The 22,349-nt window shown below is 35.4% G+C and overlaps 1 protein-coding gene across 1 annotated transcript in view; it reads left to right on the top strand.

Moving 5' to 3' along the window:
• Positions 1 to 21,195, top strand: part of fzr (fizzy and cell division cycle 20 related) — a 70,604-nt gene extending 49,409 nt beyond the window's left edge. The window contains exons 3-4 of the mRNA XM_023161614.2: positions 9,665 to 9,955; positions 17,550 to 21,195. Of these exons, the coding sequence (XP_023017382.2) occupies positions 9,665 to 9,955; positions 17,550 to 17,836 (578 nt within the window). The 3' untranslated portion in view covers positions 17,837 to 21,195. The remainder of the gene's footprint in view (positions 1 to 9,664; positions 9,956 to 17,549) is intronic.
• The last annotated feature ends 1,154 nt before the right edge of the window (positions 21,196 to 22,349 follow it).

The raw sequence follows: 22,349 nt of genomic DNA, 5'->3' as shown, positions 1-22,349 counted from the left end.
GTCGTAATTTTATGAATGAATTGAGGCTTCATCTTGTAATTTTATTCAGATTGGTGCTGAAGGGGCACTAAAGCAAGTGTCCCATTCCGAAACATCGACTGTCCGCCATTGAGGATGATAGTATTCCATGTAAGTGAAATGTTGCATCTTTCATTTACTGTATTGTGTAGCAATCCTGTGAATGATATCTGATTCAATCCCATAACGAATGTTTGGAGTACAAACTGAATAGGAAAAAGTGTTTTGTATGATTAATTCAATGTTCTTCAGTGTTCATATAGAAGTATGTATGAATTGATTGCTTTCTACGTTGTTTTCAGAAATAAATAATATCCATGACAGTTTTTCTTCTGAAATCCTCCATTACGCACACATGTTCCACAATTTCTCGAACAATATTTTCATAAAACTTCCTGTCGTCCTATTTATAATTTCCTTCACTATATGCCCAAGGTAATGATTGTTATTAGTTGCATATTTCAAACGGACAATTGATGCATTCCAATGCAAAAAGTAATCGCTAATTTCCTTTGCAGTGTGTGATTTATTTTTTTAGATTCATCATGATTATGATTCATCAAAAGGTGCGTGGTATGTAGGTAGTTGTTGCTTCTCTAATGATGCGATTGTTGAATTACGTAATTATTTCTGAACAAGGTAATGTCAACCTGGAAAATTTCTTGGAAAATCGTAAAACGTGCGATTCATGAATTAGAACGAGTTTCATTCCACGTCGCTGTATACAGGGTGTATCTTAAATGGTGTCATTATTTTCAGGTAGTGGTTACTTGTCATCTGTATCTGTAGCTTAGGGAGGGCGAGTGTAAACCCACAGCACTTAGGTCACATGTGACCCATTATACATCCTCCTGAGGATCTTACCTCCTAGGTCATCGTCCATCCTGTCCTTTCCAGGACATCTACTTTATATCGGCAGGTGTAGGCCAAGACTCGCCGAACACACACTCTCTTATTGACGATAACTCCGGGCACTCGCACAGGACATGACTGAAAGTCTCATCTTCCTGTTCACACATCCTGCATAGAGGTGTGTCCACTAGCCCCATATTATGAAGGTGTTTCCTTAGTTGACATCTCTTTAGGATTGAGCATGGGTGTAACATTTGTCATCAGGCCGTGGGTGCCACTGGGTCGTAAAATTCTTAGTCCAGCCGCTTTCTTGGCTAAAGAGTTGGCAATGCGATTATCTTTACTCCTGTCGTGCCATTTAACCCACCTCAGGATAATGTTATTATCTACCGCCACAAAAGCCACAAAAGAAATTCCTTTCTTGGTTATTTCTTTTGTGGCGATTGAGATATCAGCCAGTTCTGTTTGGACCACGCTGGTATTTCTTCCCATTCTCCACTTAATTATTGGGCTTAGTGATCTAGAGTACACTCCACACCCTGAGTCTTCTTTGGTTTTTGAGCCGTCTGTATAAATCCGTATTGCATTTGTATCATCTGACTTTATGTTCTACTTAATTTTTATTTTGTAGGGTTTATTAAACACAAACCTTGGTTCAATTGAATCGCTTGTTGCCTGCAGAGGTTGCGCAGTAAGCGCTTCCCGCCATAGGCCCATCCTCAATTGACCAATTCCTACTTCGAGGTTTACACCAGCCGTGCGCAATCGTACCATGACCATTAACACAACCTCCTTAACGTACAGATCCAGAGGGATCAGACCCGTGATTAACTCCATTGCCGCGGTTGGTGTTGTTCTCATGGCTCCTGTGATATTTAAACAAGCCAGTCGCTGTATTTGATATAATTTTTGGATGGCCGTTGCTTGTAGAACTTTCGGTCCCCATGCAATGGCTCCATATGTTAACATAGGTCTTATTAGTGCAGTGTAGATCCAGGTGACCATACGGGGTGAAAGACCCCATGCGCGTCCCACTGTCCTCCGACATTGCTCATAAGCCACGTATGCTCTTTTTGCTCTACTCTTTAGATGAGAGTTCCATGTTAGCTTCCTGTCGAGGATAGTACCAAGGTAGTTTACCTCTTCAGAGAAGTTTAGTTTGCTTTTGAAGATTTCGGGAGGTTTTAAGCCCGTTAAACTTCTTTTCCTGGTGAAAAGGACCATCTTAGTCTTCTTGGGATTGATCGACAGTGAGTGTTCCTTATACCATGTTTCTATTAATTTGAGCCCATCCTGCGCTTTATGGCACAGTGTGTTTACAAATTTGCCGGTCTGCAAGATAACTATGTCATCTGCGTATGCAATTGTGTAGAATCCATTTTTGTTAAGGTGATTAATTAGGGTATCCAGAACTATGTTCCAGAGGAGGGGTGATAAGACCCCTCCCTGTGGACCTTCCCTCATTACTTGACATATTTTATGGATAAAAAGTTCACATGAACGCGTGTCCAAACTTGCTTCGTTTCCAAGTCATGGGGTGTCAAAGTTTCACTAAAAATATTATTCTTTTATAAATAACTTATAAATCTTTCGGCCAATTTCAATGATCTCTAGATAATAATAATGATGTTTATTCACTTAACCGTAGTTTGCGCTGGTCAGGCCCTATCCCCCGAAGCCCCGATACATTCGGGAGGGCGCGCCAGCATTATCAACCAACGACCATTCTCCACACTGTGGAGTAAGTTATTATTGGGTCCGAGAATCGTGTGCCTTAAGCAAGCGCAGTGAGCCAAGAATGACATCCTTCTGCATCTGTCCGGCTAAGATTTCTGCCTTAGTGCGGCAATCCAGTATGATTTTAATATTCGTGAGTAGAGAGGGCATCATTCCACCAAGGACTCCAATAATCAGAACAACCATCTTGACAGAGTGATCTGGATAGAGTCTGCGGAGTTTGATGAGAAAATCTCGATATTTTGTCCGTGTTTCCTCCTCTTTTCGGACGATATTCGTCTCGCCAGGAGCTGAAAACTCCACGACAAATTTCGTTTTACTCTGGCGGTCGAGAAGAACTACATCAGGCTTATTAGCTTGTATAATTAATTCTCAAGTATGAAAAAGGTGTAAATAAACAACGACATCACAGAAGGAGCATCGCCGAAGGGGTGTTCCTTGTACGTGATGTAGCCATATCAGTAAATGATAAAAAATAAAAAAAATATTTTTATTAATCTACTAGCTTATACTCTGATTTTATGTACTTGACTGTTTTTTTTTCTCAAAAAAGCAATGTTAACCAAAGCTTTGTCAATAAGAGTTTCTCTTTGGACAATACAGCATATTTATTATTATTATATTATTATTATGGAACTAGGACGCGCCGTTGTTATGTAACAGTCGTTTGAGTAAGTTGATGTGAGTGTTTTATGGAAGTAGGCAAAATCGACGATCGAGCTGTCATTGAATATTAGTTTTTGAAAGGCAATACGCCTACCAAATCAAAGATGGGGACTCTGCGCCATCATTTACCACAGTTAAATTTTGGGCCGCTGAATGCAAACGTGACCGTAGGAGCTTGGGAGACGATGAAAGTTCGGGACGTCTAAAAACTGCAACTACTGACGAAAACTTCGCCAAAGTACACGAAATGGTGCTAGAGGACCGCCGAATTAAAGTGAAAAAGACAGCAGAAGTTATGAACATGTCAAAAGAACGTGTTTCTTACATATTAAATCAATATTTAGGCATGAGAAAGCTGTCCGCGCGTAGAGTGCCGCGTTTGCTCACTTAGACCAAAAACGACTTATTGGAAAAAAAAACAAGAATCCAATATATTGCTTAGCTGACGACAGCACACTTGACTCGTCATTCCATTTGGATTCCAGGACATCGGTTACGGAGGCACATCTTCACCGGTAGCAGGAGGTTGCATATCTTAATGAGGATCCAGAAATTATTTCGGATTGAGGTGAAAGTAACCAGGTTCAATTCAATGCCACAAAAATCCAGGCATCGGTTTTCTCCAAGAAGATAAATGTCAGATTAGACAATTCCGCTTTCTGCTTCGATAAGTTTGTTGGGGGGTTAAAATGGACACCGATATATCTTGACACAATCATGTCGCTGGAATTGCAAAGGCTGCTTTTCAAAAGCTTGGAACACTGTTTCGAACAAACTATACACATCTCAGCAACTTTTGATGCTTTATAAAGCTCAGATCAGACCCTCTTTGGAGTATTGTTCTCATGTATAGAGCTCTGCCCCCAAGCATACTCTGAAGTTTAAAAAAATCTGTCTGTTTTTCCGTTAATCAGCTGTCGCCCCCATTAGTACGACAACTCTCAGAAGTTGAGAAACTTGTGCGAGCTAAGGAATAACGAGGTCTTACCTTTTAACGTGTGATTCCTAACACGGTTGCAGAATCATTCCAGCTTCAACCAGATAAATTATCTCGAGAAAAATATCTGGTCGAGGCGGGAATCGAACCCACGGTCTTCCGATCGTGAGTCGAGTGCACTACCACCACGGCCAATTCCACAAGTTGCTGAATTCCATCCGCCTGATTGGAGACGCGAACATCACTTGCAACCTTGATAATGTAGAACATCGAAGAAAGGCTGGGGATTTGTCTCTCTTTCATAAATACTTTCACGGGAAGTGTTCAAGCGACTTGGCACATTTGATTGCAGGGTGCATATCAGAAATACGCGGCGGACTGTGGCTGCTCATCGTTTTGAGATTCACCTCAGTACACCTCGAACCTCACTGTTTAAGAACTCTTTCATCTTTATTGTATCCATCCATCATATTTATTGTATCCATACCAGAACAGATGCAGGCACTGTTACCGTGAGATTTTCCTAGACGATTGGATTTTTGTCAGTGGTTCGTTCAAAGAATTGAACAAAATTCCTCTTCGACTCAATGGTGTGACGTATAGACAATTTCTAGAAGACACATTGCCAGAATTGTTAGAGGATGTTCCTTTGCCAGTAAGATGAAATATGTGGTTTATGCACGACGGGTACCTGCTCATTTCAGTGTAACCGCTCGTGATTATCTTACTGATACTTTTGTACACCAGTTGATAGGTCATGGGGCACCTCAACCACAGCCACTTAGATCTCCAGACTTGAACCCTTTGGATTATTTCTTTTTGGGGTATATTAGATCGCTTGTTTGTGCGACACCAATTGACGATGAAAATGACTAGAGAAATAGATTTTTTTATTGTTCTAATGTCATACGCAACACCCTAGAAATGTTTGAAAGTGTGCTGCACACGATGAGAAGACTTGATGCTTGTATTGCAAGTCAAGGTTCTCAGTTTGAGCATCTGATTAAATTATTTTTCAATTATTACCTATGCTACTCTCCGAATAAAATATAAATTAACTAGCAGGTTGAATACGTCTTACATCTACTATTCAAACAGATTTTCATTTAAAAGTTTGTTCAAATGGCGTCGAATATCAACTTGAGAGATTTGGAATCCCCATTTCTACGCCACTGACTCTGATTCGATAAAGTTTAACTATAATAATAATAATATTTATTAACCATTCAAGGAAATTTACGATGTTTAAAAACATATAAGGATTTGAAATAAAATTATCAGTAGATTTATTAGCGAAAACAGTGGCGTGCAATGATTTTTTATAACAAATATCATCCGAGTTACCCTCTGCGACGCCACTGGAATTGAAATCTATATAATTTCATGAAGAGAAGGTCCTTGTTACTCATAACAACTACCCGTAGTTTGATCCAAATCTGCGGAAATATTTGTGAGTTATTAATAAAGGAACAATATTTTTTAGTAAAACTGTGACGCACTCTGTATGTTGAATAATTTAATGATCAATGTTTTGTTCGTAACATTTTATCGCCACACGTGCTTTCGTGTATTGTTGTAAAAATAGTTATCTAATCGGTGGTTTGGTGTACATAACATGAATTATCCAGCTTGTCACAATTATAGCTTCCAATTTTGTTACTCAGTATTCCATTTCATAATATGAAAACGCCTCTGTATCTTCTTTCTGTGTAAATACGAAAAAATCTTGTTCAAAAAATTGTTTGTTACAACCATGTGGCTTTTTACGAAATTCACTCAGATCTTCGTGAAATTTGTACGTATTGAAAAAAAGCGAGGCCTCATTTTCAGTTTCAAGTTGATGCTTGTTGAAATGACTGTCGTTATATGCAGGAAGTCAGTGAAATGAAAAATTTTCTGTCAGAGTATCATAATAATTTTTCAGGGTGTAACATATCGAGTGGTCCAACGAAAAGTATGCACCTTGCTTTTCTCCTTTTTTTGTAACTTAACGCAAAAATGCTCGAACAGGTCAATTTTGCTTTTGAGAGGGACACATTTTAGATGTATTTTCTATCTGTGCCTTCAACCCCCTAGCGAGGGTGAGTAACAACCCTAAAATTTTAAATGGAAAGTGGGGTCGAGTGATATATCATTTGAAAGAGCACAAAATTATCTTTCCAATGATACCTAATTTGTTGTATTTTACTCAAACATGTAGGTATTATGAAGAAAAACAACTAAACCCAGTACTTTGAAATGTGTAATTGACTTAGTAGAATCCTACTTCAGCAAGTGCTGAAAATGTGACCCATTTGCTTCCATACAATAATACAGATTTTGTTCAAATCTATTCCTAACATTCTGTAGCATATCAGGTGTTATACTTCTGCACTCTGCTGTAATTCGTTGGCGAAGATCTTCTATGGACTCGGGCTGCGTAGCAAAACATTTATTTTTCAAGTGTCCCCAAAGGAAAAAGTCTAAAGGCGATAAATCAGGTGACCTGGCAGACCATTCGATGGGGCCTCTCCTTCCAATCCACCGTCCAGGAAACTCTCATCGGAAAAGCACGTGTTGAATGATAGGTGCGGATCATCAATTAGTAGCTGGCTCAGTTGTTCACAAAATTGCAGCCTTCTATCAGGATCATCTTCATTGAGTTCCTGTACTAATTTAATTTTGTACGGATGAAATTTATAGGCTTTTAATATCCGTATTATGGACGAACGGGAGACACCTGAGGCTGCAGCAAGCTGACGGGTACTTTGAGTATGATCCAATTCAACATGTCCCAAAACAGCGACATCCACTGCTTCATTTCTGATCGGTTTCCGTGGCTGGTGTTCCACATTACAGACAGATCCGGTATCGACAAACTTTTGGACTAACTTGGCTGTGCCCTTGGCTAAAATGGTTGTCTTTAACTTCTTGCCATATGAACAGCCTATCCGATATTTCACGCCGAACATTTTCGAACACAGTAACGTCAATATCTCTACAAATATTTATTATTCTCTGCCGTATATCCAATATTGAAGCAGGTTCAGTTTCGTACACCTTCTGCTTCAAATAGCCCCATAAAAAAGTCCAGAAATGTCAAATCCTGCGAGCGGGCTGGCCATTCTGTAGGACCTCGACGGTCAATCCAACGACCGGAAGAAGTAGTATCCAAATAGTTTCTTACTTGTCTGGAGTAATATGGTGGTGCTCCATCTTGTTGAAATACAATATCTATATCGAATTCATTAGGATTCGCTTCGACGATTCCAGTGATAAGTGGGTCAACAATAGTTTCCAGCATATTCAAATACAGTTCCCCTGTTAAATTTTGATCAATAAATAGATGTCCTACAATATGGCTTCCCAATATTCCTGCCCAAACGTAAATTTTTTCAGGCTATTGGGTATGTGTTTCCCGGAAAACGTGAGGGTTGGTGTCACTCCAATAACGACAATTTTGTCTGTGAACATTGCCGTTTAAAAAAATGTACATCCGTCACTAAAACAAATATTGTGGAGATAGGTAAGATGCCTTGCAATGGTTTCCGTCATGACTTTGCAAAATTCTGTTCTTCGATCAGGGTCATCTTCAGTTAATTGGTGTACCATTTTAATTTTGTATGAATGATACCTATTCCTCTCCACACAGTAGAAGGAGACATCTCACAAACATTCGCGACGGAATAAGTAGACTGTTCAGGATTTACTACCATCTCACCAATTATTTGCTGTTCTTCCGGAATGGACGGATTACCTGGGGGCTTTTTGCTATGTACACTACGGGTAGTTGTGAATTTGTGTAAAAGTTCCCACAAATATTTTCTACAGACAAGACGATTCGGAAAACGTTCGTTGAAAATCCTTTCGGTCTCGTGAAAGTTACGCGTCGCACCGTAAATGAAGATCGCTTAAAATGTTTCTTCCAATGGACGAGAATTGACCATTTTAGAGATTGTTGACGTGGTACCTTTCTACCAGTAAAACCGAAAACTAAATGAGAATATTCTAATTGAACAATGATATTCATTGTCGTACTGACATTTTTTGTCGTTTTTATAAACAAAAAATAACTTAACAAACCTTATCGGATTGTTGGAATTGCCATATGGCAGATAAAAAGGAATATTTCTAGAAATATCGATATTAATTTGTTCATCTTCGGGAAATTATCAAATGTTCCGACATTTTGTAGTAGGTGAAGATATTGACTTCATATTCTAGGGTTGTGAAGTATTCGTCAGGAGCTTCAAAATGATGTGTCACAAGACACATCATCACAATACATCTGATGTTTTGATGATATACGAGGTCCCTTAAAAAAATAAGGTGAATTTTCATTTTTCTCAAAAAATATTAATTTATCCATTATTTTCATTTTGTCCCCTTCAGTGTAGTACTTCTCAGATATAATACATTTGTACCAGCGTTTTTTCCAATCTTCAAAGCAGTTCTGATATGCACTTTTTGGTATGTCCTTAACCTCTCTCGGCTATTCGGTTTTTATCTTCTCAATCGTCGCAAAACGATGTCCTTTCATGGGACTGTTCAATCTTGGGCACAAGAAAAAGTTGCAGGGGGTCAAATCTGGAGAGTACCGTGGCTGATGCATGATCACGCTTTTACGAAAAAGCAATTACTTCTCTCAAGCGACACATTACTTCAAGATAATACTCCTTATTGATCGTTCGACCATCTGGCAAAAACTCCTGATGCAAGACGTCAAGGTAATCATAGAAAACAGTGAGCGAAATGTCGACATGTGATCGAACTTGGCGTGCTTTTTTTGGTATTGGCTCTTCTGGTCTTTTCCATTGGGGCTGTTGAAGTTCTGTTGAGAGAACGTATCTACCAAAGATCTCACACTCAGCATTTAAAGGCGCGAAAACGAAGCCTTGTTACCCAAATCGCGCGGGAACTACGCGCGAACCCGCCATTGCAGAAAGTGCGCGGAAAAACAAAATACAAAAGACATGGCAGAAATGAGAGCTTCAGTTCAGTTGAGCACGCCACTGGAGATGACTGTTGCAGTTGAAAAGTTTGAAGATTGTAATCAAAGAGACCACGGCAAAACCCGGAAACCAATAACCAAAACGATGTATTTCATAATAATTTCAGTTCTAATGCATATTGGAATATATACCGTGGTTCCAGTCCCAGTCACTCTGCTGTTTGGGTCAGGTCTTTCCTGCACTGATGAGAGGTACTACCTCGAAATCGGTCTGTAGGTGATCTAGTCGAATAATTTCAGTATGGTCCTGCTGCTGAATGAACGACAAACATCTGCGATACTAACCTCTGTGAGGTATCTTGCAAAAATGTCTGTCGGATATAAGTCAATATCCAGCGTGGTATTAGCCGGGGAAGTAATTTGTTTTCCGGTATGCATTTACCAGAACCTACGGTGTAGATAGTTGAGACAGATGAATATTTCGATATATTCATTTTATTTTAAATTGAATATCTGTTTTTCAGCCAACGTGACAGAGAGGCGGCTGGTCGGCCATCGACAGGAAGTGTGCGGTCTGAAATGGTCCCCGGATAACCAGTATCTCGCATCAGGCGGCAACGACAACAGGCTGTACGTCTGGAACATGCAGTCCCTGTCCCCCGTCCAGACTTATACGGACCACTTGGCGGCGGTAAAAGCCATCGCCTGGTCGCCACACCACCACGGCCTGCTGGCCTCTGGAGGCGGTACAGCCGACAGATGCATCAGGTTCTGGAACACGCTGACCGGGCAGCCCATGCAGTGTGTTGATACAGGTAATTTTTTTTCTTTTGAAGGATAGGTTGACTGGTGCCATGATCAATTTGTTTTTTTTAAACGATTGTTTTTTGCTGAAGTTTCTAATTTAATTGAATATGGCAAAATTCGATATGGCAAGAAATCAATCGATTTTCTGGCCCCGACCAACCTCTAGTTCGGAAATATTTCATTGGATCACTAGACTAGTCAACTGCGATATGATTCAACCTATGATATAAAAGTTTTATAATTATCTATCTATAATTATCTCTCACACATAAGCACGGCAACACTTCTCGATGCACATTTTACCAACCTGAACAAATTCCCTATATTTAACTTCCTGTATTTATAATACCTCTCCTTCACTGATTTGTTTAGTACAACTTTTCCGGAAAAGTTACCCCTAATTTTCTAGTGAGTAGTTTATGAAAAAGTAAACAATGGCATAGGACCTTGTTCGTGGTTCTCTGGTCAAACTGTGCTATTTTAATATTTTCGTAGGCGTCCAAACATATAGCGTCATGTCATGTGTCAGTCACATTTATTTTCAAGGATATTTGTGACTGTTCCCTATTAATTTTAAACAATGTCCATTTAATGTAAGACAGCTCTCCAAAGTGTATTGAGCGATACTAGAAATGTCTGGTATTTGAAATCGAATAGGCAATATTCGTTCTTTGAAACCAGTTTGGATAGTTTGTCTGGCCTGAACGACATGTTTTTATAGTCCTCGCAGATTATAGGTTTGTTTTGGTTCTGTATTTCGAACTGTTATTGAACCGTCCCGTATCGACGCCGAATCAATGCGCAGAACATTACAGTCACAGAACAGTTCTGGAACGGTCCCAACAAGTGAAAAACCAAAACATTAAAAAAATTATTCTGACAAGTGTATAAACAAAAATTGGAGGTTAGGTACATCTACTCTGGTATAATGATCATTGGACTTTTGAGTAAAGTTCATAGACAAGAGTGAAAAATTAAGCAAATATATAATTAAAGTGTAATGATGTTTTTGAAAAAATAAGAGTAACAGTAATTAACTAAGACATTATCTCCGGTTATCCAAAATTGAATTGAAAATATATTGTCCTCTCTTTGTAATCTTATACTAATGAGTTTGACAAAAACTTGCCGAGAATAAATTTTTAGAATTGTAAAAGATGTCATAATAATGATTATTATTGCTACATACATTTCACGTCTATCTGTTATGGTATAAAAATAATGTTGATATATAATTTTGTCTTATTTACAGGTCGCAAAACTCTCTGAGTTTCTTTGTTTTACCAGAGACAGTATTGTAGATAAAATACCAAATGAAACACCCAACTAAAATAGGGATAAAAATGAGATTAAGAAAACGCTACTACCAAAATACACAATAACGCAAATGAAAAATTTTATTAGTGCGCAAGAGCAAATTCGAAGTTCTAAACAGTCCCTACTCAAATGTACGAACTAATAATTACCGTTCTGGAATAGTTCCGAACCAGTTCGGAAAAAACCAAAACACTTTGTGAACGATACTAGAACGATTCTAACTGAATCAAAACACATTTTAATAACTGTGCATGATCGAACTCTACAGAATTGTGAACCAAAACAAACCTATTAATAGGTTTGTTCTAGCAGCGATTTCAAACGATACGGAATCGTACGAAGCATGCGCATACGAATATAGGCGTTCTAGCAAAGCAAATCCAGGATTCGAACCCATAGTCGCATGTTCTAGCTAAGACGAAATCCAGTTTGCAAACCATATGAGAACTGTCGAAGTAGTCCAGAGGAATTCGTAAGGATTTTCAGTTTGTGACATGCGCAAATATTCGGAGTGATCGAGTGATCCGATATCACGTTTGTTATGATTTTGGAATATGGATTTGTTGGTTATGTTATGTACTAAAGAAATGAGAAACCAAAATAGAAATATTTAGTGGCCTGATAATTGGTTTAAAAATCTTGTTTTTTATAGAACGGCAATCCTCAAAACTGTCAATTTTTTCATATTTGCGTTTGGAAATTCAGGTGAGTAAAATGATTTTATGTTTTTGAATGAAAATCAAGCAAGCATTTGGTGATTTTCAACTATGCATCAACTATTCAACTCCATTATTACAGGTAGGATTAGCCGAAATGTCATCAGAGTCATCAAGCTCTGAATCAAATTGGGGAAATAATTCTGAATCATCCAATGATGAGGAACTTGTCGAAATGCTGTTTCATCACCATGAGGAAGAGGATGAAGATAATCACATCGATAGAGATGCTGCAGACCACAGAAATTTTGTAGCTTGACAAGTTTTAAGATAGCAATAAAATTGTAATATTTCTGTTTGTTGATGTTCATTTCATTATTTGGCATAAGTTAAATAAACATCCATTCAGGTAAAATAAGAATGATTTTTAAAACAGTATGAAAATATAATTTGCTCAAGGGTGGGTACTTTACGACTGGATTAAGAGTCAATTAAAGTAATCGGTGCTGAGAATGACACCACATCCTGTCATTTGCTAGAGAGACAGCACAGCCCCAGCACTGATTATTTTAATGGGCTGTTAATCATGTCATAAAGTACTCGTCCTAACACATAAACTAATAACTTCTTTCTATATAAAATCACATAACAGGAACCCTATGTATGACATGAGATATCAAACTAAATCCCTCATACTAACATTGAATTCAGAATATTTATCAACATCTGAATTCTTATTTTTGCTCATTTGTATGAGAAAATTATTTCTTGTTTCTAATAATTCATTTCTCTTCTTTCTTATTTATAACTTTTCTTTTTCCAATTTTAACATTTCTTCTATTTTGAATTTTTCCATTTTGACCAAGCCGATGACTATTCAAGCCAATTCAATATGTTCATTTTTATCGGTTTTCACCTTCACTTTTCACTGCACAAAATATAAATTTCAAATTTCCAACTAATAAGTCAGTTAAAATGACAATTTGACAATTGGCATTTATCAACACAAATAAGCGTTCTACATACACGGCATACATGCGCAGTTGGCCAGTCCATAACACCAGCTTCAAACCATCCGAAATTTCTTGCTGGAACAAACCTATTATTTCATGAATCCCGCAATATTCATTTTTTCTCAAAAGAACATAAACTTTCACAGCTGGAGATAACTAGGTCAAAGCTAATTTCATAGTTTTTTCTGACTCAGGGTACAATCAATTCAGTAATTTCAATTCCTTTTTTTTTGAAAAAAAAAAGATCCCTTTCTTTGGAAATGAACAGCAATGGATAAAAGTACTTCAACTTACATTAATTGTTGATCAAGCCTAGTGCACATAAAAGTTATCGAGTAATTAAAATAATTAAAGAAATTGAAAACTCAGGTGTTTATGCTAAATCGCGGCCCTATGATAAGGATCTTAATTAATTTTAATTCCACAAGCATTCTATTAGTTCAAGTAGTGGCCGATACCTCAATGATTTGATTCAGTTACATTTTCATTATGAGGAAGTTATTTGAAAATAAATTAATAACACCATGAAAATGAATGATGAGGTAATGTTCTCAAATGAATGCATTCTCCTGTGTTTAGGGCCTAATGATCTTCTAATGATTTTAGGCTTGAAGGTATGTATAATGTTGTTTCGAGATTGTTGATGAAGTAAAATAACTAATAAACATATTTAAACTAAAGACAACCTTAATGTCTAATCTGTTGTTTATGTTTGATTGGGGGAGAGCAATGGCTTGAAATCGAATGATATTGTTGAAAAATTCAATGTTTCTTTTTTTTTTAATAAGTTACAGTGGGTTTCCATCTCTTAGTGGTATCAACGTGAATACCCCGAAAGTAAAAGTGTGTCCTAGTTAATCCTTATGTGAGATTCAATGAGTATTAGGGTGGTTTTATCAAGGGTTGCAGCACTTTGAGCGCCACAATAGATTTAATTCATAATATTACATCGGAATTGGATAAAAAAAAGGATGGTTATTGTAGTGTTCATTGATTTAAAAAAGACATTTGAAATTATTGACCATACTGTTCTTCTGAACAAACTGTTGCATGGGTATAAGGGTCAAAACTTATTCTCCCATTGAGACATTTTTAAAGGAAAGATTCCAGTTTGTCGTTGTTGGTGAGAGCATGAGTGAGTATATAAAAAATAATTGTGGCGTGCCACAGGGAGCGTTTTGGGACCCCTGTTGTATACACTGATGGTCCTGCCACTGAGGCAGGCCGGGCTTAAGAGAAGGTATTTCACATTTGCCGATGACACGGTCCTTTTGTATAGTGGATATGATTTACATTTACTGGAGAACACAGTTAATGAAGATCTCTCTAAATACTCAAATTGGCTTGCACATAATAAACTTGAGGTGAACTCTGCAAAAACCGTGCACATACTATTTAAACAAAAAATTGAATTTGTGGAAATATTGAATTAAGAATAAATAACTTACCCTTAATGAATATTGCAAAAACCAAGTATTTTGGACTCATAATAAATGATGAATTGAACTGGTCAGGAAACATAGAACATATTAATGATAAAATTGTACCAATGTTAGGAGCTCTATATAGATGTTCCAGTTACTTGAGCTTCAATAATAGATACTTGGTTTGCAATGCATATATATTGGCGAATCTTAGATATCTGTTAATCGTATGGGGTAATTGTGGCATTACTAATTTCAAAAAAAATCAAATGCTACAAAATAAATCAATAAAAATTTTATTTCGAACAAATGATTTATTCTCACAGACTGAACTACACCCAATTAAATATCTACTTATGAACTCGAGCAATGCAAGAACATATATAAAATAAAAAATTAAAGAATCAAAAGCAACAACGATCTACTAGTCAACAACCAGTTTTATGAGTACAATACAAGGGGTAGAAATGACTTACACCTGAGCCTGGTAAGAAGAAACAAAGGATTATACAATCCTTTTCACAGGCTATAAAAGTCCTCAATGAATTACCTGTCCATATACGTGAGTTGCCGGGCTGTAGTTCATTCATCAATAGTTTAAAAGAACATCTGAGCCTCAAGGCACATGTCTGATGCATTACTACTATGAGCTTTGTAGTGGTTTTCGTTTTTGTGTTTCACTTGTCATGTTGAATGTTTGTGAATCCCGAGACCAACATTTTTGCTGATTAGGGAGAATAACAACATATTTTATATTTAGTGTTTAAACTGTCTTGAACTGTATGATGTTGTTATATTTTTAATAAAAAAAAAGTTATCATTCACTTTAAAAAAATTCGTGATCTTGTTTTTTGATCATTCTGAAATCTCAAGAAATGAGTTTCATCATATATAAAGTGAAAAGTACCGGACCCAGCACAACACGCTGCAGCACCCCGATTGGAATATCTCTAGTGGAAGATTTTGTCTCGTTTTTTATGTTATTTATGATGTTCGTTATGCTGGCGTATTGGCGATTTCTACGAAGAGGTTTCAATTCATTTTCTTAAAGTTTTCTCTATGTAATATAGTTGTTATTATTAGATGACAAAAAAATTCCATGGGGGCATTCATCAATGTCTAGTAACTGAATAATAGTCCAATACAATTTGTGTGAACTCGTTTATTGTCAATTCTATATCACCTAATGAATATGGCTTCAAAGGTCAACTGATATTCAAAGTTTCACCTGAAGCATTTATTCAATTGACCATTATTAGATTTCATTTCATTGGTGTCCTAAAGATCTAATCGCAGCCTCCTATTATCTCTTATATGTTATCAAGGATTCATCACCACTAAGAAAGAAATTACAATGAAATTATGAGTATTCAGTCAAAACATTTGTGTGCAATTCATATTCACACTGACACCATCACGTTTCCTATTAACCAGAAACCTTAAATGTTTTTCTCTACTTTTGAATAAAAGTTCGTACTAGGAAGTCGTGTTGGAATACCCAAAATTATTGTACAGTTTAACGGAGATGAAAACGTCTCTGAAGATTGTATCGAGGAGGGATACGTAGGTACTAGAAAATAAATATTTTGAAATATTCATCTCTCCCAACTACCTACACCGTAAGTTCTGAAAAACGGCTACTTCCGCGGCTAATACCACGCTGGATATTGAATTATACCAACAGACATTTATGCAAGGTATATCTCACAGAGGTCAGTCTCGCAGACGTTTCTTGTTCACCCAGCATCAGGACTATGATGAAATTATTCGAATAGATCACCTAAAGGCTGGTGTAGAGGTATTACCTCTTATCAGTGTAGGAAAGATCCGACATAAACAGCAAAGTGTCTGGGATTCAACGCGGCTCAAACCTTCGTCTAAGAGAAAGATTATTAATTAGAAACCCCTCCATCTCGTGAACAAAGCCGCAATGCAGGAAAGAAACATCCTATTTACTAATTGTTGGAGTATTGGTACATCTACGAGACTAACTTCTGTAAGGTATCTTTCATAAATTTCTATTCTAATATAATTCAATATCCAGCGTGGTATTAACCGGGGAAGTAGTCGTTTTCCGGCAAGCATTTATCAGAAACTAAGGTGTAGGTAGTTGGGAGAGATAAAAATTTCGACAATATTTATTTTCTAGTACAATTTAACAAATAAAAATTTTTCCTCATTAACTCTTGTAGATTTTTTTATCAGTGATATTCTTAAAGTAAGTTTCAGGCTTGAACCAAAGAACATTTGAATAAAGTACAGATGTTATTGCAATTATCATGAATAGTAATAAGTTGTTACGCCAGCAATTGCAGTTTCAAGGTTGTTAACAATCTCAAATAAATAAAGATGCTAATATTGTTTTCTATGAAAAAGATTATCTGTCGACATCGTGCGTTATTAGAGGTTTGAATAAAGGAAAATCGTCATTCTACCAAAGACATCTGTGATATTTGTCCCGGTTATTTTAACACTATCTATCAAACTAAAAATCCAACTCTCTCTCAATAGTAACTGTCTTACTTGAAACACTGTTTCCTACATGTCAATGAACTTCAAATTATAGATAGTATCCCACATGGTTCGGTTCAAGGGCCTTTTTTCTTCATAATTTATAGTACTGATAAATTTAAAGCTGCTCCATTCATCTGGTATGCGAATAACACCAATATCAATGGTTCTATACGTCTGTGCAGAGTATTTCTTAATGTCAATTCACAAACTTTGGGTGGTAAAGAAAGAAAGCCAATTTCTGAAAATCTGCCCCATTGGGATACAAGTTTTAATGTTTTTGTTACCTGTAAACTGTTTGGAATGCTTCTCTCGTCATAATCATATTGATTTTGAATGGAATCGTTGCACTTCATCTCGTGAAGGCGCCAACTTGGTCGTTGAAACGCGCGTCGAGAGGAGTGTTTCGGTTCTGGTGTTTGGTAACAGTGTTTTTTTGAACGTTCAATACATTTCGAATGAATATTGTAATATACACACACATATTTTCATATATAAAGTTTTTCTCCTGAAAATTAGCCCCGAAATTCAGAAATTCGCCCCGAAATTCAGAAATTCACCCGAAAATTCAGAAATCCCCCGAAATTCAACAATTACCCCCTCCTCTCCCCGAAATACAACTACTTCATCATGTACACTTCCTTATAGTCACTGTACTTAATTAAATTTATCTCGTTTCAGGTTCCCAAGTATGTAATCTAGCCTGGTCTAAGCACAGTTCCGAACTTGTATCGACTCACGGATATTCGCAAAACCAAATCCTAGTTTGGAAGTATCCAAGTTTGACTCAAGTAGCAAAGCTGACTGGGCACTCTTACAGGGTGCTCTACCTAGCCCTTTCGCCAGACGGAGAAGCCATCGTTACCGGAGCTGGGGATGAAACGTTGAGGTTCTGGAACGTGTTCAGTAAAGCACGCTCGCAAAAAGAAACCCGGTCCGTTCTGAGCCTATATACTGGTATACGTTAAACGAGAGTTTCTTCATTAGGCATATTTATTTAAATTTTTACTTCCATGAAGTACTTTTTTACAATTGGTTCATAACAATCTTTATACAATTTTCTTCTATATTTATGTATTTAGTTTACATATATTTGATTCATTATACATGTAACTTTATATAATCCGAATTGTGATAATTAGTAATTTTCGTTCGCCGTACAAAATATATGTTTTTTTTTAATTGGTTTCAATGAAATTTTCTATTGTTACAAAGTAACATTCGAAAGGATTGTGTATTTGTTTCGGGGGTTTGAATTTTGTTGGTGAATATTGTATGGGGGAAAGTGTAGGAATAATTTGAGACGGTGGAAAAATCCGGGGGCATGGGATATTTGTAACGCTAGGTTATCACACAAATCTGACTTTGCAGTGCCATCTTCCTTTCCAAATATTAGAAATTACAGCCTAGTTTAAAAGATGCATTTCTAAGTTATTTTTTAAGCCGTGCAGCACTAATAATATTTAAGATACAGTGTCACCCTTATGATAGGATATTTATATAATCGGAAATCTTTAAAAATAGTTACTCTAACCGCCCTAGCAACCCCAGGAATCTTTTAGATATTAAGCTAGGATGAGATGGGACTTACCTCTTAACGTATCATTCTAAGCACATCAGTCGGTATGCATTGAAAATAAGAATTTACATATAAACATAAGGTTTATGTATGTTAAATACGGAAAAATGTGGTAGTATCTTTGTGGTGATTCATATTGTTTAAGTCACTGAGGTCGAAATTACACAAAGGCGGCATGCCATTCATAGAAATCAACATCTGTTGAATATACTGACACAAAATACTTGATGAAAATAAATAACACTAATCTATGATTATAATTATACAATTGTATTGCTATAGTTTCACCCAATCTCTATTGAGTTGAAATTGAAATGGTCTGATTATTTATTAAATGCAAGATGGCAATGTGAAAATTCTAAACTTCTACTATTTGGGGTTCTTATTTCATTTCAATCAAGTGTTTGCAAAAAAAAATTATGTTTTTTAAATCATATCTTTTCACCGAGTTTTTAATTGGGTTATTATTATACATTCGTCTCATTATATGAAAAAAAAGGTGTATTATTTAACAGGAGTAACCTCAATTACAAGACAAATATAATGAAGTTTACAGCTATGAATAAGTATGAGCACTTTCAAATAATATATTATAGTTTTTATTGATACTCAAAGTCACAACATAGTTTTTCGGAAAGGTCACATTTAGTTTGGAAATCCAACTTTTTTCATGCAATTCACTTTTTACTTTCAAATATAAACGTTTATTTTAGCACTCTTATGTTCATCTCAGAATGAATACTTTTACCTTGGAATATATCTATCTTAACATTTAACATTGGGAAATAAAACTTTTACCTTGGAATTTTCTGTTTATCTTATAATTCCAACATTAACTTATCTTTAAATTCCAACAAAAAATGTGATAGTTTGACGTAAAAACGGAATTCCAACTGTTATTTTGACATACTACCATTCATAATTTCAACATGTATCTTGGAATTTGAATATTGAACTGTAATTACAGATTTTGAGTAGTTTATAATATCCAACATTTCATAATTTACAAAATTTCAACATTTATCTTCCAATTCTGACATTTATTCAAAAATTTCAACATTTATCTTGAAATTTTGAAGTAAAACTGGAATTTTTGTTCTATCTTACTACTGCGCCAACATTTGTGACTTGAAATTTTGACATTTATCTTAAATTCGAATTGTAGCTTTTAACTTAGAATTCTTGTTTTCATCTTGAAATTTCCATATTTATTTTGGAATTTCTACTTTTTAATGCAATTCACCTTTTTACCTTCAAATGGGGACATTTATCTTAGAACTTCCATGTTTATCCTAGAATGTATACTTTTGCCTTGGAATGAATATATTTATCTTAACATTTAAATTGGAATTTTGACTTTTATCTTATAATTTTAACATAAACTTATCTTTAAATTCCGGCATAAAATGTGAGATTTGGACGTAAAAAACGAAATTTCAACTATTATTTTGATATACTATTATTCATAATTCAGATTTTAAGTATTTTATGTTCATAATATTCAACATTTCAGAAATTATGGAATTACCATATTCACAGTTGAATATTCCAATTTCTAACTTAGAAATGGTCCTTGCATAACCTAGCAAACAATGACAAGTCTAAAGTAGAAATTTGGTGTTCCAAGACATAATTTGAAACAAAAGTCAAAATTTAAAGTTGAAAGTTGGAATTGAGATTAAATAGTATTTTTAATGGACTTTCAGAGAAGGATCTATATTTTGAAAAAAATTATTCATGATATGTAAATTAACTTTCTTTCAAATGAAAAACAGCGTTGTGTCTCCAACTTAATAAATATCAAAATAACACCCTTCAGGTTTAGCTATTCAGACTAATCAGCAGAGCCAAAATATGTTCTTTGAACGTATTTAAAGAACACTTTATTGTGAGATTTTCACTAAACAATTTTACACAAAACGTGTTTCACTATACAGTGGCTTCTTTAGGCGTGTACTGACATGTCCTAAGAAGCCATTGTATGGCGAAACACATGTTGCGTTTTTATAAAGTTGTTTCGTGAAAATCTCACAGTGTTTTTTAAATATGTTAGTTATGGATTTTCATCAAGTATCGGCCAATTCCATCATATATTTTCTTTGAAGCAGCATTAATTGTTTCCAGGTGTTTGGATTCTGGGAAATCTCATTGCTAGATTTCTATAGTCAATAACGACAAACCATCAGTAAGAAGTGTGTAATTTATTCGAAAATTCAATGTTTTGCATGTAAAAAATTTTTGGGATTCTCTTGTCTTGAATAAAATTTTTATTTCTAATGTTTCGGAAAATTTTGGATTTCAAATACTGAATAAATCATTTAAAATATCAACATTTTGGGTGGCACTGTTGAATTATTTTACTCGCTGTTCAAATAAAGTGATTCAAAACATTTTCTATTCTGTAATAATAAAGTTGATATAGAACATTTTTGCAGGATGTGTAATTAAATACTGATTTTTTCTATCAGTCTGTATGCTTTCCATGACTGTTTTTGGTCACTTTCCACCACATAGGGATCTATATTTATTTCTTTATAGGTAATTGAATTTTGATTGAATTAAGTTGAATAATTGTCGAGGTTGAAAACTGATTTAGTCACTAGTTATTAATTTTTTAGCTATATCTTCATAAAATCCAAGTAATTATATATTTTCCTACTAAATATGTATATTTAATTTTATAGGAATGCTGATAGTTGCAATATTATATTATGTGAAGTTTTTTCGAATAAATATATTGATTCTCGAGTTTCATGTTTTTCTTCCCATTTCAAAAGTCAAAAATATCTCATTCGCATCATTAAAAAAGTTTAGTAATTTTTAATGCACAGAAACAGTACACTTTAAAGTATTATCGCAAATTCCGTAACCCAGCCTAAAAATTATACCTTTCAATATTCCAGGCTACTGGCCGTAGTTATACTCATATATAAAAAAGGTGAACAAAATGACATGAATAACTACAAACCAATAAGTTTATTAACAGCTTTTTCTAAATTATTTGAAGTGATTATATCAATGAGAATTATGAATTTTTTGTGGCACGTGGTTTGTTCAATAATTTCCAGCACGGTTTTCTCAAAAGGAAAAGTACAAAAACAGCTTTGTTCAAGTTCGTAGATGAAATTGAACAAAACCCTTGGGTCTGTGGTGTCTCCGTGGACCTCACTAAAGCGTTCGATTGTGTTGATCATTCTACTTTACTTCGAAAGCTTTTCAATTATTGAATCTCTTGAAATCGTATTTGAGTAACAAAAACCAGAAAGTATGACAACAAAATGATGATTTTTCTCAGGCTTCACTGAAATAGAAAAAAAGAGTACCACAGAGAAGTATATTTCGGCCTTTGCTATTTATTATATATATAAATGGTTTCTCTGAAATTTTCAGTCAAGTACTAAAGTTGTGGATTATGCAGATGATTCCATTCTCATTGTAACAGTAAATTCGAACCTTAATTTGCAAAAATTAATTTATTTCTATAGCATCCACATATTTTTAATACCAACAAGTTATTATTAAACACATCTCAAACAGATTGCATTTTGTGTTTAAAACTGTTCCCAAAAATATTACTATTCCGGAGTTTTTTTAGTTCAGTAGTGAAGTACAAAACTGCCAGGAATTTATATAGATGAGGTACATATTGATTATCTCGCAAAAAAACTAGCGAATAAGTTTTATGTCACTTGTGACAGAAGTCACTTGAAAATCAATGCACTGAAAACGGCATATTACGGGACTTTTATTAAATATGGAATATTAGTATGGGGAGTACATGCCTGGATCATAAATGCAAAAACGTATTTTGAAAACAATGTTCAATATGAATTACACAGACACTTGTGGCACCTTCAAGGATAACAAAATGCTTACTGTATATGCTATGCCTATAGGTATTA

Source organism: Leptinotarsa decemlineata, unplaced genomic scaffold (genome assembly GCF_025532065.1).
Source record: "Leptinotarsa decemlineata unplaced genomic scaffold, Ldec_3_MD MMD2_tig00002974_RagTag_RagTag, whole genome shotgun sequence".
Lineage (NCBI taxonomy): Eukaryota > Metazoa > Arthropoda > Insecta > Coleoptera > Chrysomelidae > Leptinotarsa > Leptinotarsa decemlineata.
Note: the sequence above shows the minus strand (reverse complement) of the source record. Positions and strands in the feature narration are given on the sequence as shown.